Source organism: Mustela putorius, unplaced genomic scaffold (genome assembly GCF_011764305.1).
Source record: "Mustela putorius furo isolate JIRA1106 unplaced genomic scaffold, ASM1176430v1.1 tig00000083_pilon_pilon_pilon, whole genome shotgun sequence".
NCBI lineage: Eukaryota > Metazoa > Chordata > Mammalia > Carnivora > Mustelidae > Mustela > Mustela putorius.
The window spans coordinates 12,204,726-12,229,145 of record NW_025421273.1 but is presented as its reverse complement, the minus strand read 5'-3'; the positions used below and the strand labels follow the sequence as shown (position 1 = coordinate 12,229,145).

General features: G+C 57.8%; 2 protein-coding genes across 18 annotated transcripts; both read left to right on the top strand.

Moving 5' to 3' along the window:
• Positions 1-161: 161 nt before the first annotated feature.
• Positions 162-19,151, top strand: NOP14 (NOP14 nucleolar protein). 2 transcript variants are annotated; one of them, XM_045074971.1, is made up of 19 exons: positions 162-474; positions 3,197-3,331; positions 3,799-3,940; positions 6,020-6,162; positions 6,615-6,749; positions 7,508-7,630; positions 8,345-8,476; positions 9,263-9,530; positions 10,382-10,512; positions 10,985-11,070; positions 12,076-12,211; positions 14,066-14,167; positions 14,783-14,936; positions 16,220-16,379; positions 17,577-17,732; positions 17,894-18,041; positions 18,542-18,660; positions 18,734-18,889; positions 19,023-19,151. In XM_045074971.1, exons 1-19 carry the CDS (start codon positions 280-282, stop codon positions 19,120-19,122), a joined length of 2,721 nt encoding a protein of 906 aa, XP_044930906.1. In that variant the 5' UTR covers positions 162-279; the 3' UTR covers positions 19,123-19,151. The 2 variants fall into 2 exon arrangements, with proteins under 2 accessions (XP_044930906.1, XP_004772310.1); XM_004772253.2 differs by lacking the exon at positions 17,577-17,732 and having other exon boundaries at positions 173-474.
• A 130-nt stretch (positions 19,152-19,281) lies between these two features.
• Positions 19,282-24,176, top strand: MFSD10 (major facilitator superfamily domain containing 10). 16 transcript variants are annotated; one of them, XM_045075037.1, is made up of 13 exons: positions 20,319-20,434; positions 20,909-21,090; positions 21,188-21,284; positions 21,523-21,626; positions 22,086-22,095; positions 22,174-22,335; positions 22,502-22,642; positions 22,767-22,878; positions 23,024-23,192; positions 23,294-23,384; positions 23,479-23,526; positions 23,615-23,704; positions 23,805-24,176. In XM_045075037.1, exons 2-13 carry the CDS (start codon positions 20,917-20,919, stop codon positions 23,918-23,920), a joined length of 1,314 nt encoding a protein of 437 aa, XP_044930972.1. In that variant the 5' UTR covers positions 20,319-20,434; positions 20,909-20,916; the 3' UTR covers positions 23,921-24,176. The 16 variants fall into 16 exon arrangements, 12 of the variants coding, with proteins under 12 accessions (XP_044930977.1, XP_044930973.1, XP_044930972.1 ...); XM_045075041.1 differs by having other exon boundaries at positions 20,321-20,434; positions 22,313-22,335; positions 22,534-22,642; XM_013045757.2 differs by having other exon boundaries at positions 20,321-20,434; positions 21,937-22,095; positions 22,534-22,642; positions 23,084-23,192.
• Positions 24,177-24,420: the final 244 nt, after the last annotated feature.

Genomic DNA, 24,420 nt, shown 5'->3' with positions numbered 1-24,420 from the left:
CCCTGAGGCGGGTGCGGCGCAGCGCGGCGCTGCACGGGGCACATCGGCTCCCAGAAGGCCGCGCGCAGGGAGGGGGCGGTGCGTCGGGAGAGCGTGGCCTGCTGGGAGTTGTAGTCACTTGCCTGGAGACGCGTAGGCTAGTCTGCGGGCTGCGAGTACTCACGGCCGCTCTTTGGCTATCGCGCGACGAGGACGGGGCGGTGCCCCGGGGCCGCCCTCATTTCCGGCGGCGGGCGGCGGGCGGCGGGCAGAGTGTGGCTGCGGGCTGGCGGGGGAGCCATGGGCAAGGCCAGGCTGGCGGCGGCGCGCACGAGGGGAGCCGGGGCGCCGGCGGGGGCGCAGGGCGGCCGAGCGAGGCCCAACCCTAATCCGTTCGAGGTGAAGGTGAACCGACAGAAGTTTCCGGTGCTGGGCAGGAAGGCGCGACACGCCGTGGGGCAGCCCGGCGTGTCGCGCGCGAGGGCCGTGCACAAGGTGAGGGTCGGGGGCCGCGCCGCGGGGACAGGCGGGGGCGGGGGCGCGTGCCTGGCCGGGACACTGCGTCCCGCGGGCGGAGCGCGAGTCCCGCGTCTCCCTCTGGCGAGCTGCAGGGAGCCGGCCCGGGAAACGGCGCTAGGTGGGCTTGCGGCGCGCGTGTGCTCCCGGCCTCCGGACCCCGGCGCGGGGCGCCCGTGCGCGCCTCTTGCGGCCGTCTCTGCGGGGGCATGCAGCCTCTGGTCCGGCGGCCGCGCACCCTTGCCTTCGCAGGGGCGGGAGCTCACGGATGTGGGGGGACTAGGGCGTCTCTCTTTTCGAGCGCAGCAGCGTGTCCCGCGCGTGGGGACCGAAATGCCACGTTCCGTGCTTTCGGTCCCCGAGTATCCCGCGTCTTTCGGGCTGCGTTCAGACGGCACTCCGTGTGCCGCCTCCGAGACGTGGTCTTTGGTGTGACAGTGTTAGTTGTTGCCGTGGGGAAGACACATAGTATCCTATAGAAAACATCAGGGTGCGGGGGGGGGGGGTAGTTGGGGCACGGAAAGGACCTGCGCGTTTCCCAGGGTCTCAGCGAAGGGCGGGGCTTTCCCTGGGTTTGAATGTGAAGGTAGACGCTCCCTCCCTCTTAGCTGCTGGGAGATGGAGGTCAGTGAAGACTGGACCCCAGCCTTCCTGGGCCTGCCATCCTTGTTCTGCCATCAGGGCGCTGTCCAGACCTTCGAACTGAACCGGCTCTCGTCCTTACTGCAAGGAGCTGACTAGATGAACTTATGGGGGGGGGGCTGATAAGGCCGCGAGGGCACACTCCAGGGAAGCCACCAGGGACCTGGCCACGTGGGCTCTAGAGGGGCCCCATTTGTTTCCACCAGCTAAGCGTGTTTTCTCAGTTCTAGAGCTCAGATGATAATACCCAGCCTTTCCCTAACGGTCACTGTAAGGTTAAGTGGCGCATTGAGTATATACTGGGTGACATATAAACAACTGGCTTTTATTCTTAAATTTCTCAGCTTGTCTTTCTCAGACTCCTTCACGATCTGGGCACAACCTGTTGTGCTTGCTTTGCCTCTTGCAACTCAGTTTGTCCAAAAAGTCCTATCTTTTCCCCCCCATATCCTCCAGGGGCCAGCACTAGTCACCACGTCTGCTACTTTCCCAAGCCTTACAGCCCGAATAGGGCAGCTTGCTCATGCGCATAGTACCAGACGGAGTCACCTCGGTGCCCTGTTCGAAGGCCTGCAGTGAATGGCCTGGAGGCAGGTGTTGGTGCCTCCTCCGATCCATTGTGCTTTGGGGGCTCAAGTCAGAAGGTTGGATAGGAAGATCAGAAACTCCTTCATAGAGGGAGTCACACTTGAGATCAGAAGGGTGAGCAAAATGCCAGAGGTGGAGACGAAGGTACACTGTCCTCTGTCACGGAGTGTGTGGCACAGCATGGGGTGGGGGGGACTCAGCATGGTGCTGAGGGGACTCGGGTTGTCTAGGCAGTTGGAGCGTGCTGTGTGCATCAAAACACACAGGGCGGCAGGATGGGCCTGGTCTTCTTGACGGTGACCGTCCCTCAGAATCAAATGCACTGTCCCATGTGTCTTCTGCTCCAGTCAGTGGTGGCACTGGGCAGCAGCCGTGTGCACAGCGAGACTGTGGGTCCCAGAGCCATCTTGGGGTGGCTGGGCCTCACTCTCCATTCTCACACCAGCAGTGAGGTAAGCCGAGTTGATGTGTCTGTCATCCCTCCCAATGACACAGGTGTTGTACCAAGAAGCACACAGTCGCCCTTATGAGGGGAGTACTGGTATTATCCCCATTTACACATGAGAAAATGGGAGGCGAGGAGCCGTTCCAGGATTCCAGGATTTTCATCAGGTCGGGAGTGGGGAAGCCGAGCTCCAAACCCACACTTGAGTGTGTAACACACAGCAGTACAGCCCAGCTCTCTCTGGAGCCATCTTGTGTAAATTCTTGTGATCCCATAGCAACAGCCAGCAGGAACGAGAGGCCTCTGGGGTCGGAGAGGCTAGGTCCCTGCCCCCAGAGCTCGAGCTGTGGGCAGCTCATGACTGTACCTTCTAGGCCTCACATGAATGAATGATCACGAAAGTGCTGTGGGTAGTGGTTTGGGGTCACAGTAACCTTTAGCAAGTAAGCAGATTTGCAGACCTGGAATCCCAGAGGAGCAAGGACTGACTGTAGACAAACGAAGACATTCATGTGACAAAGAGAAAATAAGCGATCTTACTACAGTCTCTGTGTCTAATTGGTCAGGACGTTATAGTTGACATGTATGGTGTCCTTTCCACCTCCTTGTTCGTTTCCCTTCCTCTCAGCTAGAACTTGAGCTCCTCTGGCCTCTCTACCTGGCAGAGCGACTTCTCCGTGCTCATCGTTTGGCTTTCTTAAAGTTGCTGCTGTTTTTCTTCCACTTCTAGTTCTGGGCATGGAAGTGCCGAGGCACGCATCAGAGAGCCCCCTAAGCTCCAGACACAGTCCTCTCTGCCTTCATTGTACTGGGGCAACCCCGCTTCCTCAGTAACTGAAACCCGTCTTTCCAGCCAGTAGATTAGCCCTTTCTTTGACTGTTGGTGTCAGTGGCATCTTACAATTCACTGGAGCCACCGTGTGTCCCTTGTGGGAGCGGTTTCTCTGTAGGGACCAAGATCGCCAAGCCATCAGAGCTCAAAGATGCCAGGACCCGTGCGAGATTTTTCTGTGATCTCTTTTCCAGCGCACCCAGACATTACTGAAGGAGTACAAGGAAAGGGACAAGTCCAACGTGTTCACAGATAAGCGCTTTGGGGAGTACAGTAGCACCATGAGCCCAGAGGAGAAGATGATGAAGAGGTTTGCCCTGGAGCAGCAGGTGTGCAGGACAACGGGAGGGGGTCTGATGCTGCCGTTGCTCACGGAAGTCCAGTACAAGCAGGCGGTTGCCCCGTCATTCACTTATACTCGCGTGGGCACGCCCCCCACGAGGTACAGTGTGCGTGCTGCTCCTTGTCTGCCGCCAGCCGGGTGGAGAAGTGTCGTGACTCGAGGACACAGTGGTGATGTGTCCTGAGTTATAGACTGACGTGCAGCCCCTGGCTTGGTCCGGTGGAGAGCTGATCGATGGTGGAACACTGGCATGGCTCAGGCTGGCCCCTGAATGGTTTACCTCCTGTGGGCTCTGTTTATCTTTGTTTATCTTTGGAACATTGCTCAAATGACCCAGAAAGTCTGATGTGCTTGGGCTACATTGTCATGTTATAGAAACAGTGGGAAAATAACGGGGTTTTGCTATTAAATGGATATGGAAATTTTAGGAAGCTGATTTTTTTCTTCTGTCAGCGGCAACATGAGAAAAAAAGCATCTACAACCTAAACGAAGATGAAGAATTAACTCATTACGGCCAGTCTTTGGCAGACATCGAGAAGCATAATGACATTGTTGATAGTGACAGCGACACGGAGGAACGTGGAACACTGTCTGGTACGGGCTGGGAGCAAGGGGACAGTCTGCTAGTTCTGTCCTCTGTGCCTTTCTCTCTGTATGGCTCATTGTTTGAGGGTTTTTTTGTGTGTGCATGCTTACCTGTTAAATGGGGTCACTTTGACGGTCCTGACTCACTATGATGAAGGTAGGCGCTTAGTACCTTCGTGTTGACAAGCTGGTCTTCACAGGGCAACTGGCCTTGGGCTTATCAGCATGAGAGGCTGTGATTTCCAGGTGACTGGGGGGATCGGGCTCCATGTGTTCCCATTGTTGGGTCTTGGGGGCTCAACTATTCCGTAGAAATTCTCTGGCATCCTTTGATTCTGATTATGAGCTCTTCAAAACCCAATTAACTTAGAAAAGCTCTTACTTTTGAATGTGTATGCATTTACTGTAACTTTACAAATAAATCAATAGGAAACACGTATTTTGTCCAGCTGTGTGATGTGGTGACCTCCCCTAGAGTAGGAGAGGTTCATCGGAAAGGTCAACCCTGTCAGGTAGCTCTTACCTCATTGTGATGGAGGTGTACGAGGGATCAGAGGCTTCCCAGGGTTTCAGCTGGAGCACCTAATGATGTGGGACTGCCAGTCACTGAGATGGGCTATACTGTAACACACACTGGCTTCGGGCAGCTTGAAATGCCATCCAACATCCGGGGAAGGCCTTGTAGAAGCTGCAGCCTTAGGGGTGGGAGGAAAAGAGGAGACCACTGCTGAGTCCTGGAGCTCGGGGGCAAGCCACATGGCAAGAGCCTTTCCAGAAGGGTGTGGGAAGGGGGCCGAGCTGCTGGCAGAAGGAGCCGTGGGAACTTGTGAGTCCACCCCCGGGGGGTGGCGGGAAGCCAAGGGGAGTGATGGAAGAGCTGGGGAGAGTGAGGACTGAAGGCAAGGGTTCCAGGAGCCGTGGAGGGGGAGGGTGGTCAGGAGCACCTGGGTAGGAGAGAAACCCAAGAGAACGAGAAAAGTTGATTTGGAACAAAGGCATTTGAGTTACTCAGGTCGTTTCCTTGAGTAGCTGGCAAGGGACAGCCCAGACATTTGAGCCCCAGGGCTGCTCTAGGGGGCAGAGCAGGGGTAGCTGAGAGCTCGGAGTGGAGCACCCCGGCCCTGGTGACTCACTGCCAGGCAGCCTAGAGAGCTTGTCTGGAGTCAGCGGTTCTGTACACTGGCCTCTCCTTCCTGCACACATGTCATCTGCGCAGATGTGGCTGGGAGCAGGGGCAGGGCTTTGGGTCCCGCTCTGGGAAACTGGCCCTAATGTTCTGTTTCTGTTCCTGGCAGATTTGGGGAAATGGCTCCCCACATTAGCCTCTGTTTTCTCATCTGAGGTGCTGGGTTTTTTAAGGTTTCTGTCCATTCCTGAGTTGATGATTCCCACAGCATTTTCCCTCTTCTGCCACAGAACAGGGCCAACTAAACGTCATGGCTCTGGCTGTGGCCCCAGCTTCCTGACTTAGGCTCAGGCTCTGAGCCTTGCCCGAGCAGGCGTGAAGGATGTTGGTTCTCACGCGGCCCTATCCTGGGCACTCCATCCTGAGACTCGGACTCCAGCTTGTTTTACTGTGCTTGCTGATTGTGAGATTCAAACGCAGCGAGCGAGTAGATCCTTGGTGTTTCCAGGCATCGGGTCACAGTCAGGGGCTATTTGATGGCTCTGAGTTTTCTTGGGGTGGTTCATCCTGTGGATTTCTTGTCTTTTTTTTTTTTTTTTAAGTTTTTGTTTTGTTTTCTTTTTTAATTTATTTATTCATGAGAGACAGAGAGGCAGAGGGGGAAGCAGGCTCTCCATGGGGCAGAGAACCCGATGCGGGACTTGATTCTAGGACCCTGGGATCATGACCCAAACTGAAGGCAGTTACTTAACAACTGAGCCACCCAGACACCTGCGTTCTGGGGATTTCTTAAGTGCCCCTGTGCCTGGGGTCTCATGCAGCCACGTTGTGGGAGAATTGGTTCTTGCCAGTGAAGTTGGTTCTCAGATATGCCCCTGGGTAGATGTTGGCAGACCAGTGCAAGAACTGGTTTGAGCACCAGCACCAGCTTCACAGATGCCTTTTCTGCTCTTGGTCCCCAGCCGAGCTGACTGCTGCCCATTTCGGAGGTGGTGGCGGGCTACTTCATAAGAAGACCCCGCAGCAGCAAGGAGAAGAGGGGGAGAAGCCGAGGTCACGCAGAGAACTCATTGAAGAGCTCATTGCCAAGTCTAAGCAGGAGAAGGTGCATTAGTGCTCCCGGTGCTCTGGCCCGGGGATCCTCCCCAAAACAGCTCCGGGGCTGCTTTTCTTTGTGTGTGTCTAGGTTGTATTTAACATCTTCTGTGACCTTAATAGAAGCATTCGTTTTGGATAGGACTATTTTAAATCTCATCTTTTATATACTTTTCACAGTCTTTTGTGTTTTGGGATTGGGGGTGTCTTTGGTGGGTTGGTTTTATATGTTGACGTGTATGCCTGTCTTTGATCAGCAGCAAACTGCTCAGAGCGTCAAGATGGCCATTTGATAGCAGGGACTCAGCTCTGTGTGATGAGATTCTGTAGCTCCACTCTTCTGAGATCCTCCTCTCTCGGGCTCTCTGTTCTGCTGCTACATTACACATAGACTGGCAAGCGAGGCTTCTTGCTCGTGACCCCGCACTGGCAGCACGCCTCACATCTGTACTCTCTCTGCAGAGGGAGAGACAGGCACAACGGGAAGGTGCTCTGGAGCTCACAGAGAAGCTGGACCAAGACTGGAAAGAAATCCAGACTCTCCTGACACACAGAACTCCCAAGTCTGAGAACAGGGATAAGAAGGAGCGACCCAAGGTGGGTATCAAGCTGACTGGTCCTTTCTCTGGAGGAAAGGTGGAGACCGGTGTCCCTTCAGGCCTGTTCCTTGACATGGATAGCTGCCCTCCTTTTCTTAGTTCCTGTGTTCTCTAGTGAGGATTCATGGAGTATGTGGAACCATGTGGTGTCCGTGTAGAGCTGGGCAGAAAGAGGCTTCGGCATCTCCGCCCAGATAACTAAACTAAAGAAAATGTTCCTGGTAGGAGCAGTCCTTCAAGGGGAGGGCTTCTTCAGATGGTATTTGACTTTTCCAGTTACATATCCACATAGCCATATATACGGTTACTGAATTTTCCCTCTGGGCAGTGGGCGGCTCCTACCACTTTAGTCTAAATTGTTGAAAGTGGCATTCAGCTATGTGTCTGGCTTTTAGGAAGTATGTGGGATTTCATCAGGTGGCCATGTCATCTGACCAGCTGTCCACCTTTGTGGGCCACTCACACTAGTACTGCCACGTTTACCCCAGCCTGTTTTGTGGGCTTCATGCCTAATGAGCAATGTTTAGTTTTGTTAAAGCAGCTATGTTTTGAGAATTGTCCAGGAGTGGAAAATCCTCTCTGATCTTAAAGGGTTCTGTAGACTGGTGAAAACAGTTTTAAGTAGGAAAGACATGGATACCATCTGGCTCCCTCCATCGTGGTGTCAGCACGTTACTGGATATGCAAGAAGCTGCCTGTGCAAATTGTTAAAAATAAAAAGCAACCAGAAGTAAAAAGTTCTTCTTTCTGCCATAGCCTGATGCATATGACATGATGGTTCGCGAGCTGGGCTTTGAAATGAAGGCCCAGCCCTCTAACCGGATGAAGTCAGAAGAGGAGCTGGCCAAGGAGGAGCAGGAGCGGCTTCAGCAGCTAGAGGTGCGGGTGTGACCGTGACCTTGACCTTGGGGCCCAGTACCACTCGGGCGGCAGGATCTGGGTTTGAGGCCTTTCCTCTCTGCTTTTGAGGTGGGCTGCAGATGATCTGTTTTATCAAAGAAATCTTGTTAGACTCTTTAAAATTTATAAAGTTTCTTTTTCTCTAAATTCCATTTTTTATTCTAAAAGCAAAAAAATTGCAGATGATACCCAGATATACCAAATAAGAAATGAGTGCTCTGATTGTTTTGTCTAAAAACAGCAGCTAACAGTACAGTGCACGGTCTTCTCAACTCATTTTCTGTGCCTTAAAGAGGGCTTTTAAATTTTTGTTGCATTAGAACAAAAATGAACATTGACATGCTATTCTGTCTTGGGCTCTGTAGTCCACCCCCACTGGGGCCTCTTCTTGGCTGGCAGCCTGTGCGCAGACAACCGCACGGTTGAGCCCCTGCCCTCACCCCCGTGGCCATGCAGCGGGGAGTGAGGTCCACTCAGCTTGGGGCTGGACAAACTGTAGACGTGCAGGCTTGCCTTCCGATGCCCAGATGCACTTGTGCCGCGATGCTTCCATTTGTGTGTGGTAGGAGGTGTCGCGTGTGATGCTTCCATAGTCCCCGCACACAAGGGAGAGGCAGGCTTGGAACCCTGGCCTGGGGTTGGTGGGAGGGCAGGGCCAGCAGGCCTCTCGCAATGTGCTTCCTTCCTGGCCAGGCTGCACGGCTACGGAGAATGCGTGGTGAGGACGAGGGCAGCGAGGCTAGGAAACCGAAGCACCTGTCCGCGGATGACTTAAATGACGGCTTCGTTCTGGACAAAGACGACAGGCGACTACTGTCCTACACGGTAAGGGGTTTGCCTTTGCTGGCTGGCCTGCTCTCTGAATTCAGAAGCTCGGTTTCTGGAATCTGAACGGCTCATTGCAGTGGAGAGTGGGTCTGTGAGAATACCCGTGCACTCTGCATCTGGGAGTGCCCGGCTGTTCCAATCCCGCACCCATGGGCAAGTTGCTTGGATGAGGCACCGCCAGCCTCGTGCTGGATCTTCATGTGCTGACATCAGCCTCCTTCGCTCATAAGCCTGTGGTTATTTGCAGGCTTAGCACAAGGCTGTTGAGGGAGCTGGTAAAATAATGGAGTTCCTAGAACTCTGTGAGATCTTTACCCTTACCCCTTTGGAGAGAGTCATCCTGGTTTCAGGGTAGTAGGCCAGGAGGAGGCCAGGTGTGCTGAGCTGAGGAGGATGCGAGGGGCTGGGTGCTCACAGAATACTGGGGCACTTGGCAGGAGAGCATAGCCACAGGTGACCCCCAGATACTGTGAGGTCCTGCCACCTCTGGGTATAGCCTCAATGTCAGGAAGCCCCTGCAGATGCAGACGCTGGACCCCATGGCCACCGGGGCGCCCACCACACCTTGGGTCACTGCTGCTCCGTGGCAGACACTGACCCTGGCCCAGAGCCCTGGCAGTAGGAATCAGAGCTATTTCCCAGCCTGCTGGCCCTGAGGGCCCAGAGCACAAGGCTGGGCATGGAGCCAGTGAGGAGGGCAGGGACAGCTCTCGGCACTCGTGCTCCTCATGTGTGCAGCATTCCCGGGGTACTGAGGCCTGAGGTCCCCCTCTTCTGTTCTAGGATGGGAAGATGAGCATTGAGGAAGAGCAAAGCGGGGAAGCCAGTGATGGTGAGAGTGAAGAGGAGCAGGGTGAAGACCTGAGTGAGGAGGACCCAGAGAACAGCAGTGACCCTGATGGGCACTCAGACCTGGAATCGGACATGGACAGTGAGGAGGACTGTGGGCGGCCCAGCGGAGAGCCCCGGCAGGCCCTGGGCGAAGGGACGACCAGCATTGGGCACAGAGCTCAAGAAGCTGCCAGGAACCAGCTGCCCTATACGTTTGCAGGTAGACAAACACTGGGTTTTCTTTTGTGCTGGGATGACCTCGGTGACCTGGTGACAAGTCGGCCTCACTGAGGCCAAGTCTGTGGGGACTGAGGGTGTGCTTCTGGACACGTGGCTGTGTGCCCACCTATAATGTATGGGCTTGTGATGGGCACAGTCCTGCTCGGCAGTGTCTGGCCAGAGTGTTCGCCAGCCTGTGTTGACTACGGATAGTTTCGTGGGCCAGCAGGAGCGGGAGGACAACACACACCTTTCCACTGGAGGTCGTTTTGCTCTTTTTGTGGTGGAAATGTGGCTGCCAGAGAGCGGGGATAGGGCTTGGGAGATTGGGGAGTCACCTGTGAGGAGGCTTCCTGTGTGCCAAACCTGGACACTCATTTGGGCGCATAACCCCTTAAAGCAAACATTGTATGTTGTGTGGTCTGGTGTGTGGAGAAGAATCCGGTTCTAGTGAGTGTCCTAAACTGTCCCGTGGCTTACGGTCACCTCCAGAGGCTGGCTTTTTCCGGCGTGTGCTGCGATCAGTGGGAATCTGGGGTGGTGACAGCACTCTGCCACGTGGCTCCTGCCAGCTCCTGAGCAAGTGTGGACACTAAACCCCATACCTGCTGCCTTTTCACTGATCCACAGTAGCCCATCCTGCTGCACCTCACCCCTGGGACCGTCCGGAGCACACCTTAGATCCGCAATCGGCGGTCATGGTAGGAGGAGGTGTCTGTAGGACACACCTGAAATTGTGTCGTGGCAAAATGACATCACCCCTGTTCTGTTTCGTTTTTAAGCTCTCTGGTAACAGAAACGTGGCTCTTTTCTTAGATGTTAACTGTGGAGTGTGTTCTGTGTTTTTGACAGCCCCTGAGTCCTACGAGGAACTGAAATCTTTATTATCGGGAAGGACGAGGGAGGAGCAGCTTGTGGTGGTGGAGAGAATTCAGACCTGCAATCATCCGAGTCTTGCTGTGGGAAACAAAGCAAAACTGGAAGTAGGTGGTGTATGTGGCAAGTGTCAGGGCATCCCCCACCCCCATCTGTGTGTCCAGGTGCGTGTGCCCCAGCCCCCTGCGGCCGCAAGTCCTGGAGGAGGCCTGGGCATGTGGCTCACGTGGCTGCAGGCGGGAGAGCCAGCCTGTCCGGGAGAGGAAGACGTGGAATGTGCCTTTTCTTCATAGCAAGTGCTGCCCATTCACGGCTGAGGCACAGGGCTGGCTGGGCACACTCTTGGTTTGCCCGAGGACCTGGGTGCTCTCTGCTGCTGTGCAGAAGCCTGTGCCCCAGGCCCTTCTGCTGACCCGCCCATCCTGGTGCAGGGCCAGCTTCTTGACCTGCACTCCGCATAATGCTCCTGTCGGTGGCCCAAGACATGTGCACATGTGTTGGCCAAAATGTTGAGGGCAGCACCTGTGGTTTTGTTCTGGGGATGGGCACTGACCTCTGCTCTGGATCTGTGTTCTGCAGAAACTATTCGGCTTCCTTCTGGAGTACATTGGAGATTTGGCTACAGATGACCCACCCAACCTCCGAGTGATTGATAAATTGGTTGTGTAAGTTGCAGTGGTGGGTTAACTAGACTGCCGGGCTGAGCTGAACAGCTATGTCCCTAGTTACAGTCATAAAACTACGTCTCAGAGTTAGGCTGACTTTGTAGACGGGCTGCACGGTATACACTAGCTACAGGTTTTCGGTGACGACAGTCCCCTCTGAGTGGTGAGTGTGCTGCCCCTGCCCCCCCCCCCCCGGGCCCTGGGGACGGACACGCCATTAACTACGAACGGGTCAGCTTCATGCTTGTTCGTGCTGTTTGAGGCTTACTTTGTGTTTCATTTGCCAATGAAACGTCAGTTCTGGTCAGACAGCCCGGGTGTTTGGGACACAGGGTAGGCTATGTCCTGGAGTTGCCCAAAAACCTGCCTGCTCCAGGTCCATACTTCGGGGGAAACCTGTCAGGCTGGTGCTGTGAGTGACAGGGAGGCCAGCCCCCTGGTCTTCTGTCCCCACCCCATCCAGGGACGGCTGAGCCTTCACTGCACTGGGACCCCCATGAAAGCAGAGACGGGAGCATGGCTCCTGGCCCCGGGTTGGCTGGAGGGAGGGTTAGTGAGCACAGGAGCTGTAGGGGCCTGTCTGGGGCTAGCCACACACTGCACCCCCCACATCCCCATGCCACCTTCTGCCGGTACCACAGCGCTTGGGAGGAACTGCTGTGCTCCTGTGGGCAGCACCTTGGACCCATTCCCTGAGTCTGTCTCAGAGAACATGCTCCTTACGGCCTTAGGCTTCTGCTGTCACTACTGAGAAGCTGGACTTTCTGGGAGATGGCAAAAGTACGAGTGGTGTTCTGAAACAAACACTAGCAGGCGCTTTCTCTTGATTGCCCAGCAGGGCAACCAGACCAGTGAGGGGAGACAGGTGCGTCCAGGGCCTTACGTGCTCACTTGCTCAGCCAGCAGGTGATGTCACAGAACATGGTGAACTTGAGGTTTGGGGGCATTCTTCATGATTTCGTTACCTGAGGTCATTTTCCCCTGACCCATGTTTCTGGTTAACAGGCAGTTATATAACCTTTGCCAAATGTTTCCTGACTCCGCAAGCGACTCTATAAAATTCGTCCTGCGAGATGCCATGCACGAGATGGAAGGGGCCATTGAGGCCAGAGGCCGGGCGGCTTTTCCAGGCCTTGATGTGGTGAGCGGGGGCTTGGTCTTGGGCCTGGGGGCCGATGCTGTCGGCCGGCCAGAAGAAGGCCGGCTGAGAGGAAGTCGCGTGGTTTGGTAGGTTTGCCATGCCCTTGAGCTTCCAGACTGAGCTGGAGAACAGACTGGAACAAAGTGGAAAGGATCATCTACTCACGAACGAGTCATGGGAATGTGTTTCACTGCTGTGACACCGTGGGAATGGGGCTATGCTCAGCCTTCGTGGTGAAGAGGCTTTAGGGCAAACAGAACGTGTCTGTGTTCAGAAGGACTGAGCCCATGCCCTGGCTCAGCTGTGGTCCCACGGAGACACCCAAGCACCTCTGGGGCTCTAACAGCCCCATGGCAGCTGTGGGCCACCTCATTGGCATCTATGACCACGAAGAAATACTTGCCCAGTCTGTTCTGTGTTCTAAGATTTCTGCGGAAATGAAGAGCCGTGATTAACAGAAGCTTAAAAATATAGGGTTTGTGCTCCTGGTTTTAGTGCTCCTCCCCCACAACCCAAGTGGGATCTGAGCCAATGTCCGGGAGCCCAAGCCCTCGGCAGACACCTGTGTGTCACAGCGGACACCTGCTGCAGAGACCACATGGCAGGACCCTTCCAGTTCCTCAGACAAGCTGTGTGGACCTGTGTCCTTGTCTGTGAGCGGGGCTGGGGTTGCAGTAAATGCCTCCCATGTCATGACTGTGTCACGGCCCAGATGCAGCACTCAATACACGGGCTGTTGCTATCACAGCAGTTCCCTGAGCGGACACTCAGTCCACTGCTGGTGACACGAGGAGCAGGCGCTGCTTTCCCCTCTGCCATCCTGTGGCTGTGTCCCCTGGAGTCCCGGCGGGGGGCAGCATGGGGGACTCGGCAGAATGCCCCTCCCAGCAGGTCTGTGGCCGATCCTGGAGCCCCTGCCAGGAGCAGGAAGGAGAAGTTGGGGGCTCCTGAGCTCCTCATGAGCTCACAGTGGCCCAGTGCTGGGGTCTGGGAGGGTTTCTTGGGGGCCTTTGGACCAGATGAAGGTGTGCAAAACCTACTAACACAGGTGCCTGGCTGTGAAGCAGCCTCTCTTGTGCCTCCTGGGGGGTGTGGTCCCTGGAGAGTGTCATCTTCCAAGTCAGCACTGTCCTTGAACAGAGAGAGATGGGAAGAGAGCACAAGCAGGGGGAGCGGCGGAGGGAGAAGCAAAGAGATCCCCTGCGGGGCTGGATCCCAGAACCCTGAGATCAGGACCTGAGCCAAAGGCAGACGCCCAGCCATCTGAGCACCCCAGGCGTCAGCGCTCCTGCCGCTGCCGCATGTAGCCTCACTTGTCGTTTGCATCCTAGTTGTGTGGGCCAGAGTCCTGGCTCACGTTGGCTCCTTGGGGCCGTGCTGAGCCCAGCGCAGCAGGGGGACTCAAGGGTCCATGGAGGGAGTGTGTCCTTCCCTTTCTGTTGCACGTCTACGCCCCTGCCCAGAACCCACGGCCTCCCCAGCAGCCTCGCCAGCGGCCTGGCCTCTCTCTTGTGGGAAAAGTAAACGGGTCCAGGACAGGGCTTCAGCCTACATTTCCCTGAGCGAGAGCCAAGCCCAGGAAGGTCCCGTGTCCAAGGAAATGGGTGTCGGTGAGCGGTTCTCGCCACATCTGCCCGTTGCTGTTTGGGTGTTTTCCGTGCTCGGCGGCCGTTCCGGCAGAGTCTGGCTTGTGTGTGTGCATGTGCACATGTGAGAATGGGCGTGCCCCACCTGTGCAGGGAGGGGGCCGTGGCCCCTCACCGGGAAGGTCCAAACCTGCTTTGTCCTGTGCCATCAAAAGGCCGTGTTTTGAACTTCACTCTCCCTAATGTGTGTGGTGACGCTGTCTTTCAGCTCATGTATTTGAAAATTGCCGGGATGTTGTTTCCGACCTCTGACCTTTGGCACCCTGTGGTGACCCCCGCACTGGTGTGCATGAGCCAGCTGCTCACCAAGGTACATACATGCTGGTGTATGGCTGGGGGCCTATGAGGAAGACCCCAGGAGTGGCCCCAGACGAGGTCATAAAGGGGGTGACACCGAAAAGAGCCTTTGGAATTAGTGGTGATGTGCTGGGTCTCATAAGGTCTCTGTTCTCCTTTTGGCTTAAAAAGACTGAGTAGTGGCACGTTGCAGGCTGGCGGCAGGTTGATGGGAGAGGGCCTTGCTCTTCACCAGGTGTTTTCTGTTTTGTTTTGTTTCTAAGATTTTATTTATTTACATTATTTAAGACTTTATTTACTTATCTCTCTGACAGAGATCACAAGTAGGCAGAGGGGGAGGGGGAAGCAGGCTCTTTGCTGAACAGAGAGCCCAATGCAGGGCTCAATCCCAGGACCCTGAGACCATGACCTGAGCTGAAGGCAGAGGCTTAACCCACTGAGCCACCCAGGCGCCTCTCTTCACCGGGTTTAATCCCGCTTAGCCCCACTGTGGCGAGGCCAGTGCTTCCTCTGTGCAGGGACAGCTCTGGGGCCACAGATCTCAGCCGGGGTGCCAGCTTGTGTAGCTAGTGCAGCCTTCTGGGACTTTCTTCCTGACAGCTGACCACAGCCTATGCTCCCATGCCAGTGCCCCGTCCTGTCACTCCAAGACGTGGTGAAGGGCCTGTTCGTGTGCTGCGTGTTCCTGGATTACGTGTCCTTGTCTCGGAGGTTCATTCCTGAGCTCGTGAATTTCCTTCTTGGAATCCTTTACATCGCATCGCCAAACAAGTGTGGCCGTGGTGAGTTGGTCTGAAGCCCCGCTGTCCAGGGTTGTGGCCTCTCAGTGTGGCTGGCTGGACACCCCTGCACCCAAGGGAACCGGGGCCCCACTGTTCCCGCTGCCATAGTCACCAGCGGCCACACACTGCATGGACCCCGGTGGACCGAGGCTTATTGTCAAAAATACATGAAACAGTTCTTTTATATTGATTCTGTGTTGAAATGACATTTTTATACTTGGGGTTAGGTGAGCATATCATTAAGATCTTGTGTTTTGTTTTTGGGCCACAAGAACATTTGCGCTCACTCTTTGTGGCCCACATTTCTAGTGTGCAGCCCAGTCTACATAGTTTCTAGAGTGCTGGGAATTTTGGAAAGCGTGCCTGTCAGAAGCCGTATTGTAAGAAGAAGGAGTTTTAGTGTCATCTGGCCTTCTGGGCTATGCTAGTCTTGGCTCCCTGCCCCCTCCCACAGCGCCCATAACACTGATCCCCCCACTGCTCCCCTCTCTGGTGGTCTAGGTGCCCTCCGGGCTCTGCCGCTTGCTCCGCATCCTGCCCTGATTGATCGATCATCCATCATAGCTCATTCCATCTGATGCCACAATGTAGACCATAAGGCCTGCCATGTGGACCACCTCACCAGTGCCAGGCGCGCAACCCCAGACACGCTGTCTATCCTGCTTTCCCCTCATGATGTCATAGGCAGACCCTTGCATGCAGCCGCTGCACCCGTACTGCATAGATCTCTTTGCCATGTGCTCCTGTGCGCTGGGCCTGGGCCTGGAGAGGCGCAGACTCGCCTGGGGGACCTGTTGGGAGATGGCCACAGCTTGAGGCACAGTGGACACTACAGTGGGGGGCAGGCATTGGTTCCTGTCCCTTTGCCCCACTGCCAATGGCTTTGTGGTGCCCAGTGTACAGGCCAGCCACGCCCATTGCCTCGATTGCTCTTCTGGGTGGTGATGGGCTTCTGTCCACTGTGCCAGCGTTCATCCTCTGGGACAGGCCTTCTCTGACCAGGTTCACTGTGTGCCATCTGCTCCTACTCTCCCCCTTTTCCCACAGCATTGCTTTCTGATACTCCGTCGCCTGGGTATGGCCTACTGCCTGTCTCCCCAACGAGGTCAGGGACCTAGGCAGTTGCCCCCGTCACCCCTGCAGGAGCTATAACCCCACCTCTGTGTAGTCAACACGGTGAGAGTGTCTGAAGTGAGTCTTCTAATGGCCTCATCACGCACAGCCTTCCCTGTGAGCTGTGATGCTCAGAGGCCATCTTTGTCCTTGTCCCGCTTGGACTTCAGGTTACACTCTGGTGCATCCTTTCAGAGCATCTGGGAAGAACTCAGAGTTGCTCGTGGTTTCTGATGAAGAGGACAAAGCCACGTGGCAGAGGAGAGGCCTGTCCCTCCACTGGGCCTACAGACTGAAGGCCCAAAATAAGACGGAGGCCAACCACACCAGGTAGGTGCGGGGGTGCCTGGTGCGCCAGGGAGGGCATGCTCAGGGCCGGGCCAGCCTGGAGCTGGAGAGAGCTGGGCCCCAGAGGATGCATGCACCAGTGTGGCGTATGCAGGTGGTACGGTCTGATAATGGGGGGAAATCCTAAAGATGAGAAAAAAGCTGTTGGATCTAATAAACTAATGGAGTGAAATTGCAGAGTACAAAGTCAACAAAAAAGCAGCTGCGTTTCTATACACAGTGAGCAGATGAAAAGGAAACTTAGAGAATTTTATTTACGATAGCATCAAAAAGAATAAAACATGGGAATTAAATACCAGGAAGGAAAAGATAATTGACATTACAAGACATGGCGGACACTATTAAGGAAGGCTTGAGTGCAAGGAGACAGCCCATGCTCATGGATCAGAGGACTCCCCTCCAGACACCATCACAGTGAGGACTGGGTTTCGATGTGTAAATTGGGTGAGGAGGGTACACACATTCAGTGCACAGGAGGGCTGGGGCTTTTTGTCAGAAGTCCTTTTGTTCTCTAATTTTTTAAAATTATGGATTATTTGACATTCTTGTGTTGTGGTAAAACACAACAGAAGGTATACCGTTTTCACTGTGAAGCCAGCGGTGGAGTGGAATCCAGTATGTCTATACCCTGGTGCGGACACCAACACCGTTCACAACCAGAAGTTGTCATCCCTAGGACAAATTGTGTACCGGTCTCCCATTCCCTCCCCGACCCCTGGCACCCCGTCTGCCTTCTGCCTCTAGCCTCTGGATCCTCCGGGGACCTCCTAGAAGTAGGATCACAGTGTCTGTCCTCTCGTAGCTGGCATATTTCACATTCTAGTGCCATGTCCTCCGGGTTCATCAGGCAGGGTCAGGTGTCAGAATGTCCTTCCTGTTTAAGGCTGGATAATGTTCCATCGTGTGAATGGACCATGTTTTGCTCATCTGTCCATCTGTCCACAAAACTTGGGTGTTCCCATTTTAGCTGCCATAAATGTGGGGTGCAGGCATCTCTTTGAGGCCCTTTTCATTCTTTGGGTACCAACTGAGCAGAATTGCGGGGTCACATGGTAGTTCTAGGTTTCATTTTTCTGAGGACTCCCCCATGCTGTTTTTCAGGCAGCACCCTGTTACTTTACAGGACCAGTTGCTCCCCATGCTCCTAACATCCGTTACTTTGTTTCATGTGTTGAACAGCAGGGCATGGGTGGGGCGTCAGCTCCATGTGGATGTAGTTTACATTTCCCCAAAGCCGAGTGGTGCCAAGTGTCCAGTCGGGTCCGCAGCTGTATTTCGCACGATGACCCTCTCTGCTCAGGGACACGGGGCAGCTGTCCTGCCCAACACCACGCTGTGCGTATACTCCGGCCTGTGGTGGGTTTGTCAGAGCTGTGTGTTGGGGGTTGTGGTTTTTGCCGAGAGGACAGACTGTGGCAATGATGGAATGGAACAAGCTGGTCCCCTTCCTGCCTCTGGGCCTAAAGCTGGGTGTCGCCCCCCCCACCCCCCTGCAGACTGTCCTGCCTGGCTGTGTGTCTGGCTCTGGTGAAGGGCTGCACGCAGTTCTACAGCTCGCTGCCATCCTTCTACGCCATTGTGAGGCCGCTGCGAGCCCTGCTGATGGAGCACCTGGCTGGCCGCAGTCACCCCCCCGAGCTCCAGGTGAGGCCTCCGCCCCGTGGCCCTGTGCGCCAGCTTGGCCACCCCCACAAGTGGGGAGCAGGTTAGCAGGTAGGTTGTCTGGAGGGGTGGCTCTAGAAATGCCCACGGGGGATGATGGAAGTGGGATAACTGAGAAGTGACTTGTCCTGGATGGGGTCTTGCTTGGTGCCCGTGGTGTGGCCGCCCAAGGTAGAGTGAAGGCTCCCCTGTGTGTGTCCATAGGGGTGGGTCCCTTGTGCCCATGGTGACAAGTTTCTCTGGGGAAGGAGAGTCCATAGAGTCTGCTGGTGCTGAAGCAGGCCTGAGTGCCCAGAGAGGTTTCTAGAAGGGTCTTGGGCATCTGTTGTCCTGCCAGCAGGAAGTGTGCCCAGGGGTGTAAGCGGGGGCTGTCCACACAGCGGTGGGGCTCCCTCAGAGCCAGGCTTTGGCTGCGCCCGCGTTCAACCCTGGAGGCCTCACGTCAGCCAGGCCCGCAGCAGCCTCCACGTCCCTGGTTGCAGGAACTGTGCCAGAGCGCGCTGGCCAACCTGGAGGAACCTGAGCCCCGCTGCCGGCCACTGGTCTGTGCGAAGAGCAAGCCCGAGCCACTGAAGCTCTTCACCCCCCGGCTGGTCAAAGTGTGGGTGTCGGGCTGGTGGGGGGTGTGGGCAGAGAGAAGGATCTGGGCCTCCTGACACTGGCTCTCTCCTCAGCCTGGAGTTTGGGAGGAAGCAGGGAAGCAGCAAGCAGGAGCAGGAGCGAAGGAGGCTGATCCACAAGCACAAGCGTGAATTTAAAGGGGCTGTGCGGGAGATCCGCAGGGACAACCAGTTCCTGGCCCGGATGCAGCTCTCCGAGACCCTGGAGCGGTGAGCGGGGGCTGGGGGTCCGGGCTGGGTGGGGCTGGGTGCACTGGCCTGCATGGATGCCAGCTGCTGGTGGGTCACGCCGGTAAAAATGCCAAGGTGAATGTAAAAATGGGGTTCTTTCTCTTTTTTTAAGGGATGCGGAAAGAAAGCGAAAAGTTAAACAGCTTTTTAATAGTCTGGCCACACAGGAAGGTGAATGGAAGGCTCTGAAAAGGAAAAAGTTCAAAAAATAAATAGTGTCCCAGTGAGGCACTGAACGGAATAAAGGCTGTCTTCTCCTGCGTCCAGGTCCTGCCCCATCACATGCAGAGGCGCCTCCGGACAATCAGAAGGTCTGTCCGGGTAACATCCAGTGAGGCAGGTGACTGGAGGCCCGGCCCTCCCCAGGCTGGTGGGTGGTAGAGGCCAACATCTCAGGCTTGAGGCCCACTGACCGGCCCTGAATGGTGGCACCGGTGCCTGAGGTTATGCGCTGGCCACAGCAGTGACCAGAGGGATTGAGGGGTGGCCAGAATGGATGTGGGAGCCTGAGCCACAGGGTGACCTGATGATGGTGGGGAGAATGGGGAGTGCGATCTTGGACAAGTTGACAGGTGTTAGAACTCAGGGTGCAGAGCACGGGGTCGGAGTGTCCCCGCGGGCCTGTGGGTCTCGCCTGCCCAGCGCAGCCTTGGGTTCCTGGATGAGATGCAGGGATACCCGGCGGGCCTCCCCTAGGGCCAGCGGTCCCCCCCTGGGGACACCGCTCCACATGTGTAGGTCCAATAACACCGCACAGGGAGGAGGCTTGGCCTGCTATTCCTGGCACGGCCTGTGCTGTCCCCCAGCCGTTGCTACTAAGACTTTAATTCACCGAGTCCTTCCATCCGGGACTCTGCCCGAGACCCAGTCAGATGCGGAGACCTCGCTCCGCTCCGCGGAGATCACAGGACCGCAACTCAGGAACACTCTCACTCTGCCGTTCGAGGCAGGAACCCGCGCGGCTAAGCTCTGAGGCGCGCGGGAGAACGGACGGGAGCGGGCGCGTCCTCCGGGGAAGGGGCGCCCGGTTTGGTGGGAGCGGACTCCCGGCCTCTGCGAGGCGGACTGCGACGGGGACCGGGTTCGGAATACGGCGCCCGGCTGCACGCACATGGCTGTGGGGGCCCAGCCGCGTCTCCCGACGCTCCCGTCACCCTGCGGGCAGGGCCGGGGCCTCCGGGGCCAGGCCGGCCGCTGCCGCTCTCGAGGGTCTTTCGCCCCCACCGCCCTGTCCGGGGCCCCGGGACACAGGTGTGTGCGCTCGCAGCCCCGGGCCGGCACGTCGGAGACCCCGACAGCAGCCCCGTAACACTCGGCCCCGCGGGCGCAGCTGCCCCTCCACATCCGCCCCACGGCCAGAGCGAGCCGGCCGGAAGAGGAAGCAGCCGACCGTTCCCACTTCCGGGGCGGGGGGCGTGGTTAGTGCGCGCCCCGCCCCCGACAGCGGGCCCGGCGGTCTATTCGGCATCCGTCCATCTGTCGGTATCTCCGTGTTCGTCTGTCCGCCCCGAGCGCGCGGCCGCGGCAAGTGCAGGGCGGGGCTGCTCCCGCGTCCAGTGCACTCCCCGCTGTCCCGCCCGGGAGACAAGCCGGGGTGGGGCGGGGTCTCGGGTGCGGGCGAAGTCTGGGGTCCGGGCGGGCGGGGGCCCGGGGCCGCCCTCCTCCCGGGCCTCAGTTTCCCCGCCCGCTCCGCTCGAGGATGGGGGTGGCTGTGTGGGGTGGGATGGTGCCCAGGGCCGCGATGCCCTCATCCGGCCCCTGGCGACGGTTGGCATCCGTGGCTGCGGTTTCTCTGCGCAACTCCGCACCCTGAGTTTCCCGCCTGCCGGGATCGGGGGAGGGCGCCGGTGAGCGGGGCGGGCAGGCGCTGTCTTTAGGGTTCTTGGTGGCTGTTGGCTGGCTGGGCGCCTGGCAGGAGCTGGGGGACTCAGTCTACCCCCGTGTAGGGCTGGGGTACCCAAAGGCGGGCGCATGCAGACCTGCCACCCTCTCAGCCAGGCGGGATCATGGGCTGGGGAGCCGGAGGGAGCTGCACCCCGCGCCCACCCATCCGCCCGCAGACGGCGCAGGAGACGCGCGTGATCACTGTGGTGTTCCTCGGCCTCCTGCTGGACCTTCTGGCCTTCACTCTGCTGCTGCCGCTGCTGCCAGGGCTGCTGGAGAGCCACGGCCGCGCCCACGTAAGACTCCCCCTTCGTCCATGTTTAGAGGCGCCCCGACTCCCCCCACCACAGCTGCCGGTGCCCCGCACCCTCGTCACAGTCCCGTGTCCCCCAGGACCCCCTCTATGGCTCGTGGCAGCGGGGAGTGGACTGGTTTGCCGCTGCGATCAGGATGCCGGCAGAGAAGAGGTACAACAGCGTCCTCTTCGGAGGTAGGCCCACCAGCTCCGCGCTGGGGCCCCTGCAACCCTCTTCGGATGTGTGTCTCTGCCCAGCCTCCAATCCATCCCAGCCCTTGTCCCCACCTTCCTGCTTCTGGGTACTGGCCGCCAGTATCCAAGTGCAATGTCTGCGGGTGGTCAGGGCACCTCAGCTGGAGGCCCACGGTGTGGGAGTGCAGGGCTCACCCCACAGGACCAGACCTCGGGGAACAAAACCTGTCTCTTCCAGGTCTCATTGGCTCGGTCTTCTCCTTCCTGCAGTTCCTCTTGGCTCCACTCACGGGGGCGATCTCGGACTATCTGGGGAGGCGCCCCGTGATGCTGCTGTCCCTGGTATGGGGGTACCTGAGGCGTGGGAATGTGCACCTTCTTCTCGCCTGCCCGGCAGGCCTCTGGGGAGAAAGGGGGTTGGCCCCTCACTGCCCCGAGTGTGGTGCTTGAGGGAGTGGTAGTCCCGTGGCCCAGCCAGGCTTTCCCAGAGCTGCTCCTGCCACCTATGGGGACCTTGGGAACACAAGTGGCCCTTGGATGTTCTAGAATGGGGCAGGGCCCCAAGGATGTGACCTGGGTTTGTCGGCCCAACTCTGGGCCCCTCGTGGCCTCAGGTGACCATACCCGCCCTGTGGGCTCCACCCTGAGGCAGGTAGGTCTGGCCACCTCATATGCAGTGTGGGCTGCCTCGAGGAGTTTCGCGGCCTTCCTGGCCTCCAGGGTGATTGGGGGCATCAGCAAGGGGAACGTCAGCCTCTCCACGGCCATCATAGCTGACCTGGGCTCACCTTCCGCCCGCAGCCGAGGCATGGTGCGTGCAGGTGACAGGGGATGAGCGGCTGGGGATTCCTGGGGTCTTCGTGCCTGGCTCAGGCGGCCTTCTCTTCAGGCAGTCATCGGGGTGGCCTTCTCACTGGGCTTCACCCTGGGCCCCATGCTGGGTGCCTCCCTGCCCACGGAGACAGTACCCTGGCTGGCCCTGCTCTTCGCTGCCTCCAACCTGCTGTTCATTTTCTGTTTTCTGCCAGAGACTCTGCCCCCAGAGAAGCGGGTAAGAGCGGACCCAGAAAGACTACTGAGAGGTCCCAGGGCTGGGGGCTCAGTTTGTGGGTGTGCAGGGAGGCCAGGGGAGGCTGGGCTGTCTTCTGGTGCCGCTGCCCCTAAAGCCTGTCAGGGAACTGGAGGCCAGGGCAGATTCAGGTCCTGCCCCTCCCCAGCCGCCTGGCCTCCAGTCCTGCCCCCACCCCAGGCACCCTCCATCACCCCTGGGTTCCGAGCTGCTGCAGATCTGCTCAGCCCCCTGGCCCTGCTCCGTTTCTCGGCCGTGGCCCAAGGCCAGGACCCACCAGCTGGAGACAGTAAGGAGCCACCCAACCACCCTCACCCTCCGCCCCCGTCCTGAGTGAGGGTGGGACAGGTCCCTTCCTCCATCAGCCCAGACCTGCCCCCAGCTATCGTCAGCCCCTCCCCACTGCTTGCCAGGACTTGAGAGCCTCCGCCGCCTGGGCTTGGTGTACTTCCTCTACCTCTTCCTGTTCTCCGGCCTGGAGTACACGCTCAGCTTCCTTGCCCACCAGCGCTTCCAGTTCAGCAGGTAGGGGTGCTGGGTCCCCGATGGACCTGACCTGGGAGCATCCTGCCATCTCCCTGGCCTGACGCCCCAGCTGCAGGGCTGCTCCCACCCTGGCCCTGAGGACCGTGTTGAACCGGTTGTCACCCTGACTCCCTGGCTTGGCCAGCGAAGCAGGGGTGCTCAGCCAGCTGCAGGGCCCAAGTGCTCACCGCTCCCTTGCCTCCAGCCTCCAGCAGGGAAAGATGTTTTTCTTCATCGGCCTCACCATGGCTGCCGTGCAGGGTGCCTACGCACGGAGGATCAGCCCTGGTGGGGAGATTGCAGCTGTGAAGCGGGTACGGGGCTCCCCAGGAAGCCTGGGGTAGGGAGCACTGCTGTGGCCTAAGCCCTGCTGGAAACAGCAGGGGTGGGTCCTGATCACTGTGCCCACCGCCAGGCCATCTTGCTGCTCGTGCCGGCCTTCCTCCTCATCGGCTGGGGGCTCATGCTGCCCGTGCTGGGCTTGGGGCTGCTGCTGTACTCCTTCGGTGAGTGGGCCTTCCCCGGGCCAGGGCTCCTGGGTCACAGCCCCCCTGGTGTCTCCTCTGGGCTGACCTCAACCTTCCTGGTGTCTCCCGCCAGCTGCCGCAGTCGTGGTGCCCTGCCTGTCCTCTGTGGTTGCCAACTATGGTGAGAAGCCTTTCTGTCACCAGAGACCCCCAGCTGGGAGGAGGCCTGCGGGCACCTGATGGCCTCCTCCCCATCTTCTCCCCCTCAGGTTCATCCAGGCAGAAAGGCACAATCATGGGTACCCTAAGGAGCCTGGGCGCCCTGGCCAGGGCAGTGGGACCTATGGTGGCTGCCTCAGGTAAGCGCACAGGGCCAGGGCCGCACTGCTACCATCCTGGGGCCAAGGAGCGGCAGGGCCAGTGTGGGCCCGCGTTCCCACTCAGGCTGTCTCTCCACAGCATACTGGCTGGCAGGGGCCCAGGTCTGCTTCACCGTGTGTTCCGGCCTCTTCCTGCTCCCCTTCCTGCTCCTGTGGAATCTGAGGCCTCCAACCCACACTCTCAAGGCTGAGTAGCTGAGCCAGCCCCGACCTGCGCTGGGGCAGGGGAGGCCTGGGCCAGGGACCTCCTTCCCCCTGGGCCCAACCCAGGACAGCCCAGGGCCTGCAGCCCCAGAGGGCCCGACACCCTCTTGGCTCCTCCCTAGGTGTTGCTGGCCCTGCCTGTCCCACTGGGAGCATGACTCCAAAACCTTCCAGGCTTTCTCTTGGCCTCTCAGCAGCACAGCGTCAGCTAGGCCTCTGAATGTCAAAATAAAACAGCTGTTTCAGATCCACTGCCTCTCTCCGATACCCACAGTGCCTCACCATCCCCACCCCCAAGAGCCCCAGGCACCAGAAGCAGCAACGTAAACTGAAGGCTCTTAGAGCTCCATGGAGAAGTGTCCCAGGTTCTTCCTGAGTCAGCTACCATTCTGCATGAAGCTGAGGACAGAAGGTGGAACACAGGGCCCTCCAAGCCTGGGCTCAGCACACGCTGGGCAATATTGGGATGCACCCTGAACCCTGGCAGAGCA